Source organism: Denticeps clupeoides, chromosome 11 (genome assembly GCF_900700375.1).
Source record: "Denticeps clupeoides chromosome 11, fDenClu1.1, whole genome shotgun sequence".
NCBI lineage: Eukaryota > Metazoa > Chordata > Actinopteri > Clupeiformes > Denticipitidae > Denticeps > Denticeps clupeoides.
The window spans coordinates 18,944,367-18,964,597 of record NC_041717.1 but is presented as its reverse complement, the minus strand read 5'-3'; the positions used below and the strand labels follow the sequence as shown (position 1 = coordinate 18,964,597).

The following is a 20,231-nucleotide window of genomic DNA, read 5'->3' as shown; positions in this document are numbered from 1 at the left end:
ATTCCGGTAGATGGTGTAGAAGAAAACAACAACAACGTGTAAGGATGTGTGCAATTGTTATTTGTACAAGTTAATATGTATAATCTGTTTATAAATACATATATACACTGGATATAAATATATGTATGAATGTACATATCTATACAAACACAGACAAACAGAAGAAAAACTCTCACGGTCGTGTTGGAATTCACGACTATGGTGGTAGTAGCCTAGTGGGGAACCAGAAGACCCAGGTTCAAACCCCACTTACTACCATTGTGTCCCTGAGAAAGACACTTAACCCTGAGTGTCTCCGGGGGGGGGGGGTTGTCCCTGTAACTGATTGTAAGTCACTCTGGATCAGGGCGTCTGATAAATGCTGTAAATGTAAATGTAAGACAAAGCCGCACACAAGTCACAACCACATAGTGGGGTAACAGAAGCCCTCTGTACACTGGAGCGGTTTTGCACAACCTTATCATTAAAACAAATCCTCTTAATACTAATGTACTATACACCACATGTTCAAGTGTACCATGTATTTGTTGATTAATGCAAATATTTACTGTAGGTCAAATTTGGCCGCAAGGGAAGAGACTGGTAAAACGATAATAATAAAAAAAAAATAATTCCTCTGCTGCCATAACACACGTCTCTCTCCTTGATCAGCTGCTGCGGGCATCCTGTGGATGAAGAAACGCGTCGGTTGCGGTTTTAGAAAGAATCCCACGAAGAGCCCAGGCCGTGCCATCCATCAGAGCGGCCCTTCAGTGACCTCCCAGGCAGCCCTGGGGACAGGGGTCAGCAGATGGACACAAGGAATCCTCACAAATGAAAGCATCAAAAGCGTCACAACAAAATCCCCACGGTCCTAGTGCTTCTTAACAAATCTTGCCAGGTTGTCTCTGTGGTGAAAATTAGAAAAAAAAAAAAATTCCCTTTTTATATTATAACTTTAATATCTTTGCACAAACAACAGAGCGGTTCAGGATGCATTTCACGTTGTACTAGTATTAGTAAAGTAGTAGTAGTAGTAGTAGTAGTAAATTGCATGTGATGAATAAAAATCCACGTTCCCAGCATGGAATAACAGATTTGTTTGAAATTTTATTACCATAAATGTCGTGTGAACCAGTACACACAGTTCATTCAAGCTGAACCTTGGTACGAGTTAAAGTAAAAAAAAAAAAACAACAACAATGCAACAGTCATAAGATACAAATAATACACTTTTCCCAACCTGGAATTAAAATAGAAAAAAAAATTATTTTTTTTTTTCGTGATCTCTGGCCACAGAAACGACAACCTTGGGCCTGTAGCAACCTTATAAAATGATGAAAACGCAGTTATTAGTTCTGTGCCGCCCGTCCTCAGTCCGTGCTGCCGTAGTGGTGTCCGTTCGTGGTTGTTTCCTGCAAGCTTGTATGTGAAATGTCCTCTTCTGACTTCAAACTCACACGTTTCTTGAAAAAGTCAGACACAAAGAACACCTACGAGGGGCGAGCAGAGAGAGTCTTGTCAGAGAAAACGGACGGCTCAGCCAACTGAATATAGGCAAACTGAGTGTGATTTCACCCACCAGTCACAGATTTGAAGGAGAACATAACAAGACTGGAGCTTTTAATTCCGATGAACACATTACCGCAATGTTATGTCACACCAGGCTGCAGACAGGCTGACACATTGTCCCCTCGCTAGTGTAACTCAGTGGGGGGCAGTGGTGGCCTAGCGGTTAAGGAAGCGGCCCCATGGTCGGAGGGTTGTCGGTTCGAATCCTGATCTTATCACGTGCCAAGGTGCCACTGAGCAAAGCACCGTCCCCACACACTGTCATGGCTAGCCACTGCTCACCATGGGTGATGGTTAAAAGCAGGGGAAACAATTTGTTGTGTTTGTTGTGCTGCAGTGTATCACAATGACATTCACCTCACATTCACGACAGAACACTGTACTAGGTCATACAGTATATCCGTTTGCTTTAGCATATACATTACAGGCCAAAGGTTTGGACACACCTTCTCATTCAATGTGTTTTCTTCATTTTCATGACCATTTACATTGGTAGATTCTCACTGAAGGCATCAAAACTACGAATGAACTATGAATGGACCTGGACCTGAACCCAATCCAGATGGTTTGGGGTGAGCTGGACCAACAAGTGCTAAACACCTCTGGGAATTCCTTCAAGACTGTTGGAGAACCATCTCAGGTGACGACCTCTTGAAGCTCATCGAGAGAATGCCAAGAGTGTTCAAAGCAGTAACCAGAGCAAAGAAACTAGAATATAAAACATGTTTTCAGTTAATTCACCTTTTTTTGTTAAGTTCATAACTCCACATGTGCTCATTCATAGTTTTGATGCCTTCAGTGAGAATCTACCAACGTAAATGGTCATGAAAATAAAGAAAACACATTGAATGATAAGGTGTGTCCAAACTTTTGGCCTGTACTGTATATTAAAGTCAGTATGTGCACAACAGTCAATACACTTTGGAGTTTTTCCTGTGCTTCTGCACGCCTCAGCTCTTTTTAAAGAAGCTGAACCTGTCAAGCCTCACATGACCAATCGGTGTCAACAACTGCGCACGTTAAGTCAACAGAACTGGCTGTTCAAGAAACGTCAGCTGCTCCTGACACACCGAGTCACTGTTCGTAGGGCTGAACGAATAAGGATTCATACATATATACGTGTATATATATATACACACACACACACACACACACACACACACGTATATATTGATTTTAAACAAGCCTCACTGCCTATGCAAGGGCTGTGCTGGTTGGCATTCTCATATACAATATATAGAAATATATTATATTTTATATAGAAATATTATCTCTCTCTCAAAACCCATGGCTTTATTATAGGTATACTCACAACAAGCATGGCCACTACAGCGCCCTGAAAGAGACCGGTGAGGACGTCACTCCAGTGGTGCATGTAGTCGGATATGCGAGACAGGCCCACGTACACAGAGGCAGCAATGAGGAAAAACTGGACGGAGGGACGAAGCAAGCGAGCCCATTCTGCCCGGAGCCTCGCCTGCAGATACAGCTGGGGACAGGAGCGTGGAGTCAACAAACAGTTCAAGGTCACACACACGTCATTCAGTGACTGTTTCGACCTGGGAAAAGGGCCGAAGTCTGAACTTACTGCCAGGAAGACCATGCAGTACATGGAGAAGGAGGAATGGCCGGAGTAAAAGGAAACACTGCGAGACAGAAGAGGGAAGAACTGCGGTCAAACGCTATTTCGACACAACAACACTGACTGAAGCGTAATGATCCATCGGTTTAAATACGGCTCCGGTTTCCCAACGCTGGATCTGAAGCGCCGCCTACCGACACTGTCTTACGAAAGCTCGGCATTTATGAACACCCCACCTGCATCGTATCGCACTAAGATCACTGCCCTGAGGGCTGCTGATCCTTGCCGCGCCCGGAAATACGGCAACTAATTTAATCCAAGCTAAATTCCGAGGCATCGCTAGGCAACCAAACAATCGAAATCTGAAGATTTTTTACACTCACCGACTTTCGTTGACTAGGCCCTTATCTCCAGTGCAGACAAAGTCCTCGATGTAGCCGGACTGGCAGTCGATGTTGCTCCACTGGGGTTTGCAAACGGCCAGGAAGTGAGGCCTCAGACGTCCGACGGAATACTTCGCAATGTCCGTCAGCGACTGGCTCACCGCGGCTCCGAAAACGAAAGTGCTCAAAGCCTTGTAGGTGTAAGGTCCGTAGCTGTTTCTGAAGGTCTGTTGTGACTTGATGGGCTTGTGGTACAGATAAAGGCACTCCCCGATGACAATCTGGGAAAAAAAATAAAAATATATATATATATATACACACACACACACACACACACACACACACACATATAAAAAAACGTAATAAAGTTTAATATAGTTTCAATCACATCCGGCCTGATACTTACAACGAGCAATGAGAACGGGATCATAATTCCACCCAGCAGCTGGTACGATATCGTGTCTTCCTTGACTGGATACTTGATGGAGTCATCGCTACAGAAGAACCCTCGCTTGAATGGATTGTGCAGCGGAGTTAATATCGCGAATGGGAGAGCAGCTGCCGAGAACAGTGAAAAGGAAAGATCACATATGGTATCACAACTCCTCTGTTAGGCCACTGATCTAATGAGAACACAGAGCAATAAAAATACACTAGAGGGTTTTATTGATTATCATCAGGGCTTGAAAAAGAACTGGTGGCCGGATAATGTATTTCACTACAGTATATAAACCGTAATGAATTCAGAATGGGTTTAAAATACATACGCATTACCAGTAAAAAGTTTGGACACCCCTACTCTGTGGCAGTTATGAAAGTGGAGTGATTGTCATTGTGAAACACCGCAGCACAGCACATGGTGACACAACGAAATGTGTCCTCTGCTTTTAACAGTCACCCTGGGTGAGCAGTGGGCAGCCATGATGGGCGCCCGGGGACCAGTGTGTGGGGACGGTGCTTTGCTCAGTGGCACCTCGGTGTATCGGGATTCGAACCGGAAACCTTCTGACTTTCGTATTTGTTGTATGAGGGGAAAGTGAAGCATGTTCCTTTTATGACTAATTGTTCACTATTGTTGTCAGCGAAAAGACGCTTGATGAGATGCTCATTAACATGAGAGAATAAGAGTTCAGCATGAACCTTCAGGACTGCAGGAAAAAAAACGTCCCCGTTGTCCAACTTAAGGTGGTGGAGAGAAGACGAGAATATGACATGTTACCATCACAGCAAAAGCTCCCTGACTTGGAGTTCAAAAGATTCAATTTTTTACATAACTTCACACGTATAATTACATAGTCCTGCGTCTTCAGGTTTTTACTCTAAAAAAAAAAAAAAGAGCCATAAATGAGTACTTTCAAACCTATGACCGGTACTGTAGAAAATACTCTTTTGAAATGCGTGCGTAAAACACATCTTAATATATCTTTTGTAATACACATAGGTGGTAAAATTACCAGTTATTGGTGATCCAATGATTCAGCAGTCATGCAGAATATGGATGATTGTGACTTCAAGCAATAAATTACATTTTTAAAGAAATGCTTCTCAGTCAATCATAAAGTTGTAACTAATCGTGGCATATTTAGAGACAATAAAAAATAACTCCACCACAAATACAGTTAAAGAACATTCCTATCAGACAGTCTGGACACATGAACCGTCCGTGAATACATTACAGTCCCCTGAAAATGACGAGAATGCGAACTCTGGTCACCTAATGACGGAACCCCGGTGCAGACGGGAAGGGGGGGGGGACCAGACAGATCAGTTTATTGCACCGTGAGCGTCTTTAACCCAGGGCGAAGTTCGGATTCATCCCACTTGCGGCAGTGTGCAGAATTTACACAATTTCCCCGCCGAAAAAAAACGAAGACACACAAAGCAACACAGAGCCCCTCCTTCAGTGCGTCAGGTGACTATTGAGGTTCAGGACTGTGGTGTAAAGAATGACGCCGTCACAGCACATTCTTCTCCCGGTCGAGGGGAACGTCCTAAACGAGTTACGGAGTCACGGGCTTCTTGTTACAGCTTTGGGGCACGCACAATCCCAATTGTGTGAACAATGACGCCGGCGGTCGAGGCTGCAGTCAACGCGTCTACGTTGAGATTTGGGAAATATCAGAAGCTAGAAACGGGCAGTGACACCTACATAATAAAACACAATACAACATATGTTTTAATTAAAATAAATTAAAACATATGACAAAAACACTAGTTAATTCAGAAGACATTAAAACACAAGTAAAGAGGTATCTTGGACGAGTCAAAATGTTCCGGTGTTGATGTTAAATCCTTTAAAAATTGTATACAAACCACAACAATGATAATAATAATAATACTAATACCTAAAGAACTTGCATACAGACAGAATACAGACACAGAAAAAGAAAATATAAGCAGAGTGGCAACAGGAAAAGCGGGGAGGTCACACGCTGAGTTAAAATGTAAATTTTTTTACAGTCATTTATTTATTCATTATTTCTAACCGAATAAAACAATTTGTTGTTTGAAAAGGGGAATTGAGGGACTTGAAGAAGCTACATACCTGGGTGGTAGTATCCTAGTGGGTGAGACACTCGCCTATGAACCAGAAGACCCAGGTTCAAATCCCACTTACTACCATTGTGTCCCTGAGCAAGACACTTAACCCTGAGTTGCTCCAGGATGGGGGACTGTCCCTGAAACTACTGACTGTAAGTCGCTCTGGATAAATGGTGTAAAAGGAAATGTAAATACCGAGCACGATGCAGAAGGCGTCAAGCAGGACGACGCAGATTCCCCTGGGCTCGAACATCCTGGCGAAGGGGCTGCAGGTGTACCGCAGACGGTGAACTTCAGGCGCGGAGCGTTCCCATCACCCGCGGAGCAGCCCTGCCCAGCCCTGCCCCTGCCCTCGGCAAACCGGGGAAGACGGACGACCAAGGACGACGATGACACGACGACGATCACAACAGCGTGTAATCATCACGCCACTGCCGGTAGGAAAATGCGTTCCGAGAAGGGTTGCCAGATCTGGTATAAAAACAAGCGCGCGTCTAAAAGTCTAAATAACAATGGTCAATCAACAAAATCATTATCATTATCTATAAAAATACATAATACATATTTAATTACAACTGAATATACGTACTAAAAATGCACGAGACTGCATTAAAAATAGTAAAAATGTTGACTAAATAAAAGTACTAAAGTAATAAATATATGAACGTGTGTTTTAAATTGATCTGGCAACATAAAATCTCAGCACGCACAACGCGGACACGAGGCATGGAAGCCCCTCCCCGTGGCAATCGGCCGCTTACACTGATCTGAAATCAGCGCTGAACTCTTCGACATTACCAAAATGACGTGGATGGGCCTCAAAACCCCGATCTACGATCAGCGCGACTATAAAATAGTCCGTACCGAGGCGGAAGTCAACCAAATTCCGTCACATGTCCTTAAAGTCAACGTGTCCGAAAATAGTAAAAGGCAAGTAAATAAGAAAGTAATGTGCGAATTTGATTATTCATTCATCGCAAACTCTCTTATTGTCTTGAACAATAGGTAAAAATGAATAAACACTTAGACATAAAGAGAGAGGGTTATTTATTTATTTACCTTGTCTTCAAAAAGTACATTCATTGATTTACCTGCATAGCTCAGGATGGTTCCTTTTCCAGTTGTACTTGTTATATACGGGCACGGCCTTGAGAAAAGATTTTTGTTGCTGTTACACCCCAGAATGCATTACTGACATATTTGTCACCCATTCACTGCATTAATTAACATCCAATTCAATATACCTGATATGCATTTCTTTGATATGAACTACTTTTCTGCCTTGGGTCCATTACAGTCTTCTTCAAATATTTGCATTGTAGTTTTATTTACAATACTGTAAAAATCTGTGATGTTTATTGTGCTTTCAAACGGCTGTAAACTGTTTAGAACCAGTTTCCTGTCTGAGGTTAATGTAAATCATCTAAATGTTATAAAGGTCCAATTTGAGACATATTATAATGTGTATGAGGACTTCTAAAGGTCGGTTTGTTTTCTGCATCAGTAAGTTGAAGAGCGGCTCGGCCATCTGACCATGCGAGGCCTGACCCACGTCCCAGCGTTGGATGCAGAGCCCGCACGTGTCTGCATGGCTGCTGTCATGCCACGGGTGGAAGAGGCTGAGCGAGGTGGAGCACACCGCCACCAGGTGGCCGTGCAGGTACTTCAGCACCAAAGCCACCTTCGAAGACGAAGGAAACACAGTTCTGATGTGCTGTGCAGTGTGTTAGATTGATGCAAACTGGCGGAAAATTAGGTTAAATGGTTGATGAAGTCTGACCTTCCAAAAGCAAAATCTATTCAAAAGCCAATTCAAGTTCCAGAATTCAACTTCTAGCTTTTAAATGCATAACAACTTCAAACTCTCATCACTGAATGAATTCTTTAAAATAATTGGCAAATTAAGAACATTTACGATTTGCTTTTTTTTATCGAAGGTATGAATAGCCTCATGGGGACCATAGATGAACATCGAACTGGGTTTGTGTTGTTGGATTCTTAATTTGTTGTTTTATAGTGATTGTTATCGTTAATTTATTAGAAAAAAAGTCTGTTAGCAGTACCTACAACCACCCCTAACTGTGTGGCAAGTAAACTCAAACTGGTTGTACAAAGACAGCTTCAGTGAAAGAAAGTGAAGTAATTGTGATACACAGCACAGCACACGGTGACACAACGAAATGTGTCCTCTGCTTTTTTTTTTTTGTTTGTTGCTCAGTGGCACCTTAGCAGATCAGGATTGGAACTGGCAACCTTCTAATTATGGGACCGTTGCACCAAGCGTTCAGTGTTTTCAAAAGTTTTCTGTTGCTTGAAATCATTGATCGAATCTTCAGCAAATCCTCCACCACAGGCGTACATTTGAATCTAGATGGTAGTACATGATGAACATAATAAATAGGAAAAAAAAAAAAGTTCTATAACTTACATTACTAATACTACTTCACTACTTAAATATATACAGCTTTAACACATGCATTTGTTCTAAATTCACCAAAACACCTTCAGATTTAGAATGTTTTATTAAAAAAAGCAAGACACAACCAAAACATTTTTCACATAGGAATTTCTTCTGAACTTTGTATAACAAGCATGAATGCATGGTAATATTTATTTTGTTGTATGCCTGTCTTTTGAAGTTCTAAATTGTAGAAAAAAAACATTTAGAAAACCATCCCTGTAAACCCCTTAATGAAAAAAAAATGTCCCAAACAGAACTATGTGCAATCTTCAAGTTCCACATCTGTCCCCGAGCTGAGGCCACAGAATGGTGTGGTTACCTCGACAGAATCAAATATGAAAGCACTAAAGACAATATGCTTTCAAAAAACTTTACATATTAAAAAATACATGTAAAAAGTTCACTGTACGTGTTCAGCTTTAATAATAATGAACAAGGAATAGAGAATTTATACACAATATTCAGAGCAGCCGGCATCGTAAAAGTGGGCAAAGTTCACTGCTCAGGCTTTGACCAAGTCGTAGACGTAGATGTGATAGTCATCTTGGAACTTGATGAAATAGACGGACGGTTTGGCCTCCACCTGATAGATGACCTGACCCAACCTCTTGGACCCGTCCTCGGAGTTGCTGTGCTCCACCAGCTGTCCCAGCAGGCTCTCGGCCACCTCGCCTGGTTCCATGTCTGCAGTGAAGTCGTCGTCTGCAGACAGGGAGAGTCACGTCAGATTCCGGCCTCATGACCGCACAATAAGGCCAGACCAGTGAAACCAGTGCATTTGTGACAAAAGCTGCAGCTGGAAGTGAAGCCTTTAACCCTCAGAAATACAGCCTGACAGGAGAATAACAGGGGAGTTTACAAATCCCCATAAAAGGAAACACAGAGAATGAAGAGGAATAAAAATCACATGCCATAAATTATGGATCATATTTACAAAAGTTCAAACAGAACACTAGACGGCAATGCATAATATATAACTCAAATTGATACATAAATGGGATAAAGATGGAAAATGTAACTGTCTTTCTATTATTAACCAACATGTGTATGGATGTTTATTGACACGAGATGATAATCTATAAATGGGCCGTTTTAAAGAAATCAAGACAAGTTCCTCAGTCCAAAGACACATCTGGACAATATGGAAACCATCCCACCAGTTCCCCACGGTCATATCAGTTCAAGATCAATCTATCATGCGATGAAACGCATCCTCACCTGGCAGGAGGCAGAGGTCACCTGACCTGTAGTCGTCCATGAGCTGGTACATGTACAACACCGGGTCCTTTTCGTAGGTGATGTAGAAGCAGGGATGCATTACTGGGGCTTTGGCCAAAACCAGGCCCTTCCATTTGTCTTTGGAGCCGTCGCCATTTTCAAACATGTGCTCCACGGGCCTTCCCAGCATGTAGTCCGCCAGCTGGCTGTCGCCGGGGCGAAAAGTGGCTAAAACAACGACGTCGGGGCCGACATTTACCGTTTGCCCTCAAGAGGCTACGTTGCATTTAAGGGTGACCGGCCTCGACTTACCACTAGCATCTGATACGATCTCGAGGTCCTGCACACGCTCGTCCTTGTGAAGCTCAATGCCGTAGACACAGTCGGCTGCATCGTATTTGATCAAGTAGAGAGCCGGCAGGGCCGCGATCTGCTCCAGGACGGTCCCCTTCCAGTAGGACAGGCTGCCGCTGTCCTCCCGCCATTTGTGCCGAATCACACATCCCACGAGGTTCTGTTGGGCGGGCGAGGTACCCCTTCTCCAGCCCTCGCGGTTCCTTCAAGCACACCAGACGGGGGTCCCAAAAATGTTCCGACCCTAACGGAGAGATTTATCGGCGGTGAACTTTAAAGTTCTTACCTGGAGTGCTTCCTATTCATACTCTTTAACAACGCATCAGGAAGCCTAAAAAAAAAAACACATAGTACATAATCTCAGTTCATGTCAGACATCAGAGATGATTATTTTAAACTATTTTTTGTTGCAGCTTTGAGTAAAAGGGGAATTAAGTTTGTTTTAAAAGTAACATTTTCAATCAGAATTTGTGTGCAGCTCATTTTGCAAAATAAATTTGAGAAAAACTTTAAATTGTGAATTTTTAATTGAGTGCAATGACACACATCTGAACAGCCCAACAGCAAAAAGGCAATTCAGTAAACACATTTACGCACAGGGGACAATATTGATATTGATCACCAGTCTTCTCCATCTTAACAGTGCCGGGCCACATCGCCGCCGGTAAGCTGGACGGCACACAACGGTGCTTTTCTGTACTCTTCCGTTTTTCAGCGCTCCTGTCTGTCGTGGTTGTCCACATGTTTTTGTTAAATGTTACTTTTGCACGGCCTGTGTCCCCTGTTTGCACTTTATGTTACCTGGTTTGTCGCACACGTGCACTTTAGGTCACTATATAACTTTGTTTAATTGTTCCAATGCACCATGTTAGAGAAACGTTATTTCGTTTCACTATGTATTGTCTAACACGTATTTGGCTGAAATGACAACGTTCAGCTTCAAATCAAATTCTGCAACTGCCAGGGCCAAGATCTTCACTGTCCCCGCCATAGGACATCTTTCAAAAGTAGCTTTCAGACGCAGGGTGATGCATCTGCTTATATGGCCACAAAGTTCGGCAAAAACAAATTTTTTTTAACTATAAAAGCTCAAAATGAAATATTTATTTTCTGGACATCGCTAAACTGTACCAAGTTGAAGGTCGCAGGACAGTGGGGACGAGCCACCACAACGATCGCCCCGCCCTTCCTGGTAGAAGGTGGATATTGTATGGGGATGAAAAAACTTTTTTTTTTTTTTTTTTTTTGTTAAAACCATCAAACTGTTTTCACGACGCAGTGTGAAACGCCCTAACTTGCCCACTAACGGGCGTGAGGCTTGGATCTTGGCTCCTAGTTCCGGGCCAGCAGCACGAAATTCAGTACAGTCTGATTGTTTCAGCATGTTCTTTATAGTTCAAAATATTCGGTCGTCTCAGTGCCCCCCTCACCTTCTCTAATATTTGTGTCCAGACAATTTAACTTAATGAAGGCCATGGCTTTGTAAAATAAAAGGAAAAAAAAAAAGGCAAAAAGGTGTGTTTAAGAATGATTTTATCCCATGTTGGTAAATGTGGCTCTGCTTAAAGTATAAATTCTATACATATTATCACACGAACACGTCACCAGAATAAAGAATAGTTAAAAAAATGTTTAAAAAAAAAAAAAAAGTCTACAGAACGAATGAAATGCTGATTATTAGCGGAATTCGTGCCGCTCGTTTTTCGTTGTTAGCGCGTTTCGTTTTCTAACTTTCGCGATGAGATGTCTGTTTTAAAACGTCTACAGATCCTCATGCGCAACACGAACAGATCAGAAATAAAACCTCAACACAGCTGCGCTTCACTTTAACTTGCTCACCCACGCATTCCCGGCGCAAACCTCCTCACAAACAGACAAAATGCCGGCGTCTGTTGTCGCCCGGTCCGGGACCACGACACTCGCCGCCAGGTCGGTATCGGCGACCTGCCGTGTGTATGTGTGGGGCGCGCATGCGCGTCAGGGTGACTGTAGCCGGAAGTGGGGAGGGTGGGGGGGATGCGACCCCTGACCTGGCCTGGTATGACCTGGCCTGGCCTATTTTACCCCGAGGGGCAATTTACAAGGCACAGTGGAGCAGTGGAGGCAAAGTGGAGCTCATGTGTAACACTTGTTACAATAAACACAACACACAGTACGGGCCAAAGGTTTGGACACACCTTCTCATTCAATATGTTTTCTTTATTTTCATGACCATTTAGATTCTCACTGAAGGCATCAAAACTATGAATGAACTATGAATGTGGAGTTATGTACTTAACAAAAAGTGGAGACCTGGCCTCCACAGTCACCGGACCTGAACCCAATCCAGATGGTTTGGGGTGAGCTGGACCAACAAGTGCTAAACACCTCTGGGAACTCCTTCAAGACTGTTGGAGAACCATTTCAGGTGATGACCTCTTGAAGCTCATCGAGAGAATGCCAAGAGTGTGCAAATCAGTAATCAGAGCAAAGAAACTAGAATATAAAACATGTTTTCACTTATTTCACCTTTTTTTGTTAAGTACATAACTCCACATGTGTTCATTCATAGTTTTGATGCCTTCAGTGAGAATCTACCAACGTAAATGGTCATGAAAATAAAGAAAACACATTGAATGAGAAGGTGTCCAAACTTTTGGCCTGTACTTTATGACACACAATAAAATTTTCCTTTTATTGCACTATGAACATGATAACTGTACATAACAGGAGCAGTAAGGTGCATCATTTAAAAGTGTGTGAGGTGATAATGGTTGTTTTGGGGGGATGTGCAGAGTTCAATAGAAGGACAGCTTTAGGAACAATGGTGACCTTCCTCCTCTGTGTCCTGCAGCCGGGGCATCGGAGCCGGCGTCTGGAGTGGAGCCACTCAAAGGGCAGCGTTCAGAGGGTGTGAGGGATCTCTAATGATCTTGAGTGGTAGCCTGCATGTCTGATGGTCACTTGTGTGATAAGGATCTCGTAGGCAGTCCAATATTCTTGGAGCACTCGCTGATGGTGCTCTGTAGGTGATTTCTGCTCTGCATTCTGGTGGAATGGAACCAGCAGATGATGGAGATACTCTCTACTCTCATACTCCCAAGCGTTCTAATGTTCAACACCAACACACCCTTCTTCAGCGTTATATAAGATGGGAATTCACTGGTTCATGAGGTTCTGCGCTTTTGTCTTGCGTAGAGGTTCATCACCTTTGTTCTCCATATCTTTGTCAAATGGCCTTCCCCAGAGCAAGACGTGTGAAAGGCCAGCCAATTGTTTGGGGTCCCCTGCTTTGTCTTTGTTGGGCCACGACACCCCCTAAACAGGACACACCAAGGGCGTGACAGGGCGGAAACAACAAAGTGAAAGTATCACAAGTGACAATCACTTCACTTTTTTTTGCTTTCCATCAGGAACTGAAAGTGAAAGTGAAGTGATTGTCACTTGTGATACACAGCAGCACAGCACACGGTGCACACAGTGAAATTTGTCCTCTGCATTTAACGCATTGAGCAGTGGGCAGCCATGACAGGCGCCCAGGGAGCAGTGTGTGGGGACGGTGCTTTGTGCAGTGGCACCTCAGTGGCACCTTGGCGGATTGGGATTCGAACCGGCAACCTTCTGATTACGGGGCCGCTTCCTTAACCGCTAGTCCACAACTGCCCCTGCGGCCAGGCTCTACATTTACATTTATAGAATTTATCAGACGCCCTTATCCAGAGCGACTTACAATCAGTAGTTACAGGGACAGTCCCCTCCTGGAGCAACTTGGGGTTAAGGGTCTTGCTCAGGGACACAATGGTAGCAAGTGGGATGCGAACCCGGGTCTTCTGGTTCATAGGCGAGTGTGTTACCCACTAGGCTACTACCACCCATTTCCACTATATTTCTCTATCCCATATATTCTACCCAGTGGTGGTCATACTTTACTTTACTTTACTTTACTTTATTTAGCAGACGCTTTTATCCAAAGCAACTTACAATAGGAAGACACCAGCAATTCTCGTTCTTTTTTTTAATATACAATACAATATATACAATGTATTATATGTATTATATTTTTGTGTTTTTGCTATTTTGCACACTATTTTGTTTATCTGTACATAACTGCTTTTACTACCTGTGTCTTTCTGTTGCACTGTAGAGTTCTGTCACTAAAGCAAATTCCTCATATGTGTAAACATACCTGGCAATAAAGCTGATTCTGTCGCTATGGGCGACATGGGAGGTTGGCCAGCATGCTGCCATCATGCATCTAATAACCAGCTCACAAAGTAAAACACTGAAGTTATTATTTGAATTGTCCGTTCCACCTTAAATACTGCTCAGCAGGCTGTAATACCCATTTAGTTCAGAGAGGCTTACAGCCAGGGAATCTGTTTCAGAGAAAAAGAACAGTTTAAGTCTGTATATGGTGATGATCTCAACATCCTGAACTACTATAAATGGTATCCTGTTTTACCTGTCTGGTCCAACACGGTTTTTGCTGAAAATTTAAGGGTTAAATAGGATCTGTAGAAACAGTATCAAATAATACCTTTCAGGCCCAAAACTTTTTTCACTGTAAAATTAACCTGGGAACTTTGCTCATGTGCACATAGAGTAATGGTGAATATGGTCATTTCAATGTAAAATAAACAGTATTGGTTCAGGTGGAACAGACAATTCGAATAAGGAACTGTGAATAATCCAAATAAAGCACATTTCAGTCATAATATTGTCAATCCACGGCCATTTTGTCACAATTCATTTTTCCTGGGTTGTCCGAAATGGCAGAAAAAAATGACAAAAACCGAATGTGTGCATTAAAGTGTCTATTCATTTACATTGCAGTGATCCTCGGGTTGGAGGACGGGTATTGATACTGGAGAGCAAAGTTAACACCGATAGATGATGGTCAAAGAAAAGGTCAAAGCCCCATACATGTTTCGAAAAAACAGGTTTAACAAAAGAAAAACGTTAATATATAATTCTTATGTTTCATGATTTGGGGGGTGTTGGGGGTGCCACAGGGGATGTTCGCCCGGGGAACCAGGCATGTTAGGACCACCCCCGATTCTACCGGTTAGATTATCATTTCAACCAAATCTCACCAAAACAAGAAGCAGTTGGAGAACCATCACTAGTTTATCAAAAACATAAAGAACAGGTTATATTTTACACAGTCACAAGGCAATAGGTTGAGAAATAAGTGCTGCAGTGATAGACGAAATCGCTGTATAATTTTATTTTAAAAATTATTTAACAAGATAAGCACATTTGATTACTTACACATTCATATAAAACATATTGTACTTAATTACAATTTTAAGACCATACATTTACATTTACATTTACAGCATTTATCAGATGCCCTTATCCAGAGCGACTTACAATCAGTAGTTACAGGGACAGTCCCTGCCTGGAGCTAAGTGTCTTGCTCAGGGACACAATGGTAGTAAGTGGGATTTGAACCTGGGTCTTCTGGTTCATAGGAGAGTGTGTTAACCACTAGGCTACTACCACCCTACTTGACTAATGAATACATTTTCATTTCATATTATGAGAAAACTGCACATCTGTTCTGCACTGTGGAGAATAGAGCATATGCAGGGAAGGTCTGAAGGAAATGTGGTTGCTTTCCCATGGTAATGGTATAAACAAGTCCTTGATGTTTTAGGGAGTCTCCTAAGGAAGTATATACTCACTTAGGAGACGGAGCCTTATAGAGCGCGATAAGGGTCCAAGATCATAGCTAGTCAATATTCAAGGCCACGGATGTAATTAAGCTTGGATACTGGGACATGTTGCACTCCCAAGACGACCATAAAACACAGTCACTGTCACTTAAAAAACCTGCAGTGGCTTTAACAAGGGCAGCTAGCTCTTCATCAGTGGTTCCAAAACTGCACCCGCCAACAAGCTGAGTGAGCACGAGCACTCCAAGGATCATGCCACAGATGTTTTGTTTTTTTTCTCGTTGTGACACTGCACAGCACAATATGACACAACAAAATGTGTCCTCTTCACTTAATCCATCACCCTTAGTGAGCAGTGGGCAGCCAGGAAAGGTTGCCTGTCTCATGCTTATATGGCTGAGAACAAGAGGAAATGGTTTCACTAATGGAGATCTCTGAGAAGTTTTTTTTTATCTGTTTTTTTAATTACAGGAAAACCGGGTGGCGTTCAGCGTCATAGAAAATTTTTTTAAAGCGAAGTGATGGTCATTGTGAATCATTGGAGCACAGCACACAGTGACAAAACAAAATGTGTCCTCTGCTTTTATCCATCACATTTGGGGAGCAGTGGGCAGCCATGACAGGTGCCCGGGAGCAGTGTGTGGGGACGGTGCTTTGCTCAGTGGCACCTTGATTTTCTATATGCAAATGAAGTAAAATAATGGAGATCAAGTAATGTATGAATTTATGTGTGAAGTCTTGAATGACTACGTATCATAATTAACTGTCACAGCAGCTTCACTGTTGATGTTCGACCAACCCAAAACCCAGGATAGAGGGGCTGAGTGAAGGTGGTCTGGACCCTGTACAGGAGGGTCATGGTGTGAGAGATGCTGTAGAAGGACAGAGTTCCTACCCTGTGATCCACATACACTCCTATTCTGGAGGTAACTGGAGTGAGTTCAGTCTGTTTATTATTGTGCCAGAAAGAGAAGCCGGATGTAGAACAGAACAAACTCCAGGACTGATCATTATATCCAAACCCACAATTATCACCCGCTCCTTTCCTGCTGACTCCTTTATATGAAACTGATACATAAACCCTCCCACTCCACTCCACCTCCCAGTAACAGAGTCCAGACACACCCTCTCTACACAGAACCTGGTACCACACATCAAATCTGTCTGGATGATCAGGATATGACTGGACCACGTCACTCCGTGTCACTCTTCTGTTCTCATCAGACAGATGGAGATATTTATTTGCCGTGTTTAGATCCAGAGTCAACTGGCAGGAATCTGGTCAAGAGGTAAACAGACAGATTTTCAGGGATAAAAAAATTACAGATAATTAAATCTGGGTTATATATATTCTCTATTGTATCCCAAGAGGGCATAAAACCTCCAAAGATTCATATACAAAAACTAAAATCCCCAAATCATCCAACATAATCAACCAATAAAATAATTCAGTATTTACAGAGAGACAAATCAGACCAACAGTTATTAATACAAATTAATACAAATACAGCAGAATCGTGGGTACAGGTGTTCCTGTGAAGCTGAGAATATTTAATGTGTGTGAGAGAGAGAGAGAGAGAGAGAGAGAGAGAGAGAGATACTCACATTGTAAGAAATTAGATCTGGTCAAAGGTTCAGCAAATTCTATTTTGACGTGTTTTACTATGGAAATAGAAATATTCCATCATGACTAATTCTTACCACATAATCCTGTAATATATTTGTAATAATATATTAGTTTTCTCAACCACATCTATTATTCAATTCTCATATTTAATAAATTCCCAACCTGCTGCTGATATCTTCTCCTCTTCCTGCTTGCAGAAATCTTCCAGTTTGTCTTTCAGTGCAGAGACAGATTTTACTACAGCCTGAAAAGAGAAGCTCTGGTTGACGGTGATGTTGGGGAGATCTTTAGATCCAGGAGCAGCACAGAGAGACAGGAAACTCTACAGAGACAAACAGACCAGAGACAGAAATGGAGAGAGACTTTAAATACACTTTACTGGGGAGAAGTGAAGTGCAGCTCCATAGAAGAGAAGTTTGTGAGGGACGCCCCCTTCTGTAGATGATCAGAGAGCAGTGATGGTACCTGGAGGAAATGGATGTGATCTACTGTGTGTGAAAGCTGCTCCAGCTCAGCGTCTCTCCTCCTCAGATCAATGATCTCCTGCTCCAGCAGCTCCAGGTGTCCTTCAGCCAGACTCAGTTCAGCCTTCTCCTGATCTCTGATTTTCTTACACACCTCAGAGCGCATCTTCTCAATGGAGTGGATCATCTGAGTAAAGATCTTCTCACTGTCCTCCACTGCTGCCTGTGCAGAGCGCTGTTAGGAGACACAGAGAGAGGACGGGGTCCATTTGAAGCAGCAGACCTTCACTCAGCTCCTACTGGGACCCCAGACAGCAGCCTGTTCCTCACAGTGTGGTGTCTCAGTGGAACTGGAAAGTGTCCCAACACTGAGCTCCTCACTGGCTGACTGGAGGAGAGACCTGACTGAGTCCTGAAATGTCTCTTCTCCTTGTCTCACTTCTCACCTTGAGAGTCTCCACAGCCTCTCTCAGCTCCTGTACTTTCTTCTCTCTCTCCTGGAGTCTCTGCTGGGATCTTCTCTGGGTCTCCACCAACTGCTTCTGTAATAACATATCATCATCACATTCTTTAATATGCTCTAGTGAATTAATTGCCTCCAGAATTTGAAATGAGCTGAAATGATCAATAACTTGTGTCTTTCTGTGATAATCGTATTATAAAGATGCGCTGTTCCTTGTTTGTGAAACTAGTCCTCACTGCTGCTTTTTGAAGTTGGAGTCAGAAACATTAAACACTTTCTATTTGTCTACTTGGAATATGAACCCAGTAGCAGCATGTAAGTGTGATGCTGGGCTACATAGAGCGCAGTCAGTGAAATGCAATCATTTTTACACATAAACACATTACTGTTGGCATCTTGGGAGGAAAACGTTCATTTTACAGATAAAATTGCAAACAAAAAGTAAACAAGCATCGTTTTTGTCATGTTTATAAGGCCACACGATGCACAACATTATGATTAATATTTATTTTTAATAATAATAAAAATGAGAGTCTATATTCAGAACGTTCTTGGCACAGTCTAAGCTGCTTGGGAAATGCTGACATTCTAACCGGGAAGTGTGTCCAGGTCCTAGAAGCAACAACACAACGAGGGAACACAAACAGGGAGCCTAATTACATGTAATTAACATGTGATGGTGATTAGGGCTGACAAGATGAGGAAACAGCACCACCTGGTGGGCAAGGAGTGCCATGTTGTTTCATTGTTTCCTTAAAGTCAGATTTATGATAAAAATCTGAAATTTCATCTGAAACACACTGACATGGTTCTGTTTTCATGTCTTATTTGAATTTATGAGAACGAGAACAACTAAAATAAAATTATACTTATAACAGGTTGACTAAACAACACTTTTCTCATTTCAGTTTAATTTCTCACCAGTTTCTCCATCTTTTCTGCTGCCAGTGAAACTGCATCATGGCCTCTGTGCTTATCCATCATACACAGATAGCAGATAAACTTATGATCAGTTCTGCAGAAAATCTCAAAGAGTTTGTTATGCTGAGAGCAGATCTTCTCCTGCAGTGGTCCAGTAGCATCAGTCACCGTGTGTTTTCCTCCTGGATTTACTTCATTATGAACTTTGAAGTGAGTCTCACAGTAAGAGACCAGACACACCAGGCAGGACTTGACAGCTTTGACTTTTCTCTCAGTGCAGACGTCACACTCCACATCTCCAGGTCCAGCGTAACAGAGAGCAGGAGGAGCAGCTTGGAGTCTCGTCTTCTTCACGTTCTCCACCAGTTCAGCAATAAGAGGGTTTTTGAAGAGAACAGGTCTTGGTGTGAAGGTGTGTCTGCACTGTGGACAGCTGTAGACGCCCTTCTGGTCTTCCTCGTCCCAGCAGTTCTTAATGCAGCTCATACAGTAATTATGTCCACAGGAAAGAGTCACCGGATCCTTCAGTAGATCCAGACAGACTGAACAAGTGAACAGATCCTGATCTTTAGAAGGAGCTTCAGCCATTTTCCTGCTTTACAAACAGATGGTGTCACACACAGACGGAGCAGCAGAAAGAAGAGTTAACTTTCACTTTCATTTCTCAGAAAGGATCAAACTTCCTGCTACAGAAAAGGGGCGGAGTTGTGGACTGGTGATGTCCGTATACAAAACAGTCAACAAGAAAAATCTGTTTTATAGTTTATTATAAAAATATGAACTATAGATGCAAGACATAACAATTAGTTCTAGAAGTTGATGTGTTGGAGGAAAGGAAAAGTGCCAAAGTTGCAGTTAGATCAGTATTTTCTATGTAATCAGTACCAAAGCACCTACTTTGTTGCGGTTATAGAGACTAAGATGTTTTTGTTCTCTTTTAAAATAAAGAAGCGTATTTTCAGTTATATTTCATGTTGTATTTTATTAATACAGAGTGACTCACCTTACA

The 20,231-nt window shown here is 42.4% G+C and overlaps 3 protein-coding genes across 7 annotated transcripts; all 3 read right to left on the bottom strand.

The window, feature by feature from the left end:
• Window positions 1–1,069: 1,069 nt before the first annotated feature.
• On the bottom strand, window positions 1,070–6,511 carry plpp1b (phospholipid phosphatase 1b). 2 transcript variants are annotated; one of them, XM_028995587.1, is made up of 6 exons: window positions 6,253–6,511; window positions 3,871–4,074; window positions 3,517–3,826; window positions 3,140–3,197; window positions 2,864–3,040; window positions 1,070–1,472 (listed from the first exon to the last, which is right to left on the bottom strand). In XM_028995587.1, exons 1-6 carry the CDS (start codon window positions 6,308–6,310, stop codon window positions 1,353–1,355), a joined length of 927 nt encoding a protein of 308 aa, XP_028851420.1. In that variant the 5' UTR covers window positions 6,311–6,511; the 3' UTR covers window positions 1,070–1,352. The 2 variants fall into 2 exon arrangements, with proteins under 2 accessions (XP_028851420.1, XP_028851421.1); XM_028995588.1 differs by having other exon boundaries at window positions 3,517–3,797; window positions 3,923–4,074; window positions 6,253–6,502.
• On the bottom strand, window positions 4,460–19,871 carry LOC114799189 (tripartite motif-containing protein 16-like). Of its 4 annotated transcripts, none has more exons than XR_003751198.1 (7): window positions 19,223–19,871; window positions 18,285–18,380; window positions 17,840–18,073; window positions 17,537–17,696; window positions 17,353–17,409; window positions 16,408–17,025; window positions 4,460–4,492 (listed from the first exon to the last, which is right to left on the bottom strand). XR_003751198.1 is itself a non-coding variant. In XM_028995586.1 (7 exons), exons 1-7 carry the CDS (start codon window positions 19,808–19,810, stop codon window positions 16,514–16,516), a joined length of 1,341 nt encoding a protein of 446 aa, XP_028851419.1. In that variant the 5' UTR covers window positions 19,811–19,871; the 3' UTR covers window positions 15,510–16,513. The 4 variants fall into 4 exon arrangements, 3 of the variants coding, with proteins under 3 accessions (XP_028851419.1, XP_028851417.1, XP_028851418.1); XM_028995586.1 differs by lacking the exon at window positions 4,460–4,492 and having other exon boundaries at window positions 15,510–16,582; window positions 16,889–17,025; XM_028995584.1 differs by lacking the exon at window positions 4,460–4,492 and having other exon boundaries at window positions 15,510–17,025.
• spinb (spindlin b) lies at window positions 8,685–12,046 on the bottom strand. Its single transcript, XM_028995589.1, has 5 exons — window positions 11,930–12,046; window positions 10,377–10,421; window positions 10,049–10,293; window positions 9,737–9,964; window positions 8,685–9,220 (listed from the first exon to the last, which is right to left on the bottom strand). The coding sequence occupies exons 1-5, from the start codon at window positions 11,935–11,937 to the stop codon at window positions 9,021–9,023; spliced, it is 726 nt and encodes a 241-aa protein (XP_028851422.1). The 5' UTR covers window positions 11,938–12,046; the 3' UTR covers window positions 8,685–9,020.
• Window positions 19,872–20,231: the final 360 nt, after the last annotated feature.

Excerpts from the sequence above, each read along its gene's own strand:
- plpp1b (XM_028995587.1), bottom strand. The coding sequence starts at position 6,310 with ATGTTCGAGCCCAGGGGAATCTGCGTCGTCCTGCTTGACGCCTTCTGC. Across the intron at positions 3,198-3,516 it reads GGCCTAGTCAACGAAAGTCG|TGTTTCCTTTTACTCCGGCC; the intron begins GTGAGTGTAAAA and ends TCTGTCTCGCAG. Across the intron at positions 1,473-2,863 it reads CTGTAGTGGCCATGCTTGTT|GTGTTCTTTGTGTCTGACTT; the intron begins GTGAGTATACCT and ends CGCCCCTCGTAG.
- spinb (XM_028995589.1), bottom strand. Across the intron at positions 10,294-10,376 it reads ATGAATAGGAAGCACTCCAG|GAACCGCGAGGGCTGGAGAA; the intron begins GTAAGAACTTTA and ends GTGTGCTTGAAG. Across the intron at positions 9,221-9,736 it reads TGACCTCTGCCTCCTGCCAG|ACGACGACTTCACTGCAGAC; the intron begins GTGAGGATGCGT and ends CCCTGTCTGCAG.
- LOC114799189 (XM_028995584.1), bottom strand. The coding sequence starts at position 19,810 with ATGGCTGAAGCTCCTTCTAAAGATCAGGATCTGTTCACTTGTTCAGTC. Across the intron at positions 17,697-17,839 it reads ATCACATCCATTTCCTCCAG|AGTTTCCTGTCTCTCTGTGC; the intron begins GTACCATCACTG and ends TTGTCTCTGTAG. Across the intron at positions 17,410-17,536 it reads GGAGAAGATATCAGCAGCAG|TAAAACACGTCAAAATAGAA; the intron begins GTTGGGAATTTA and ends CTATTTCCATAG.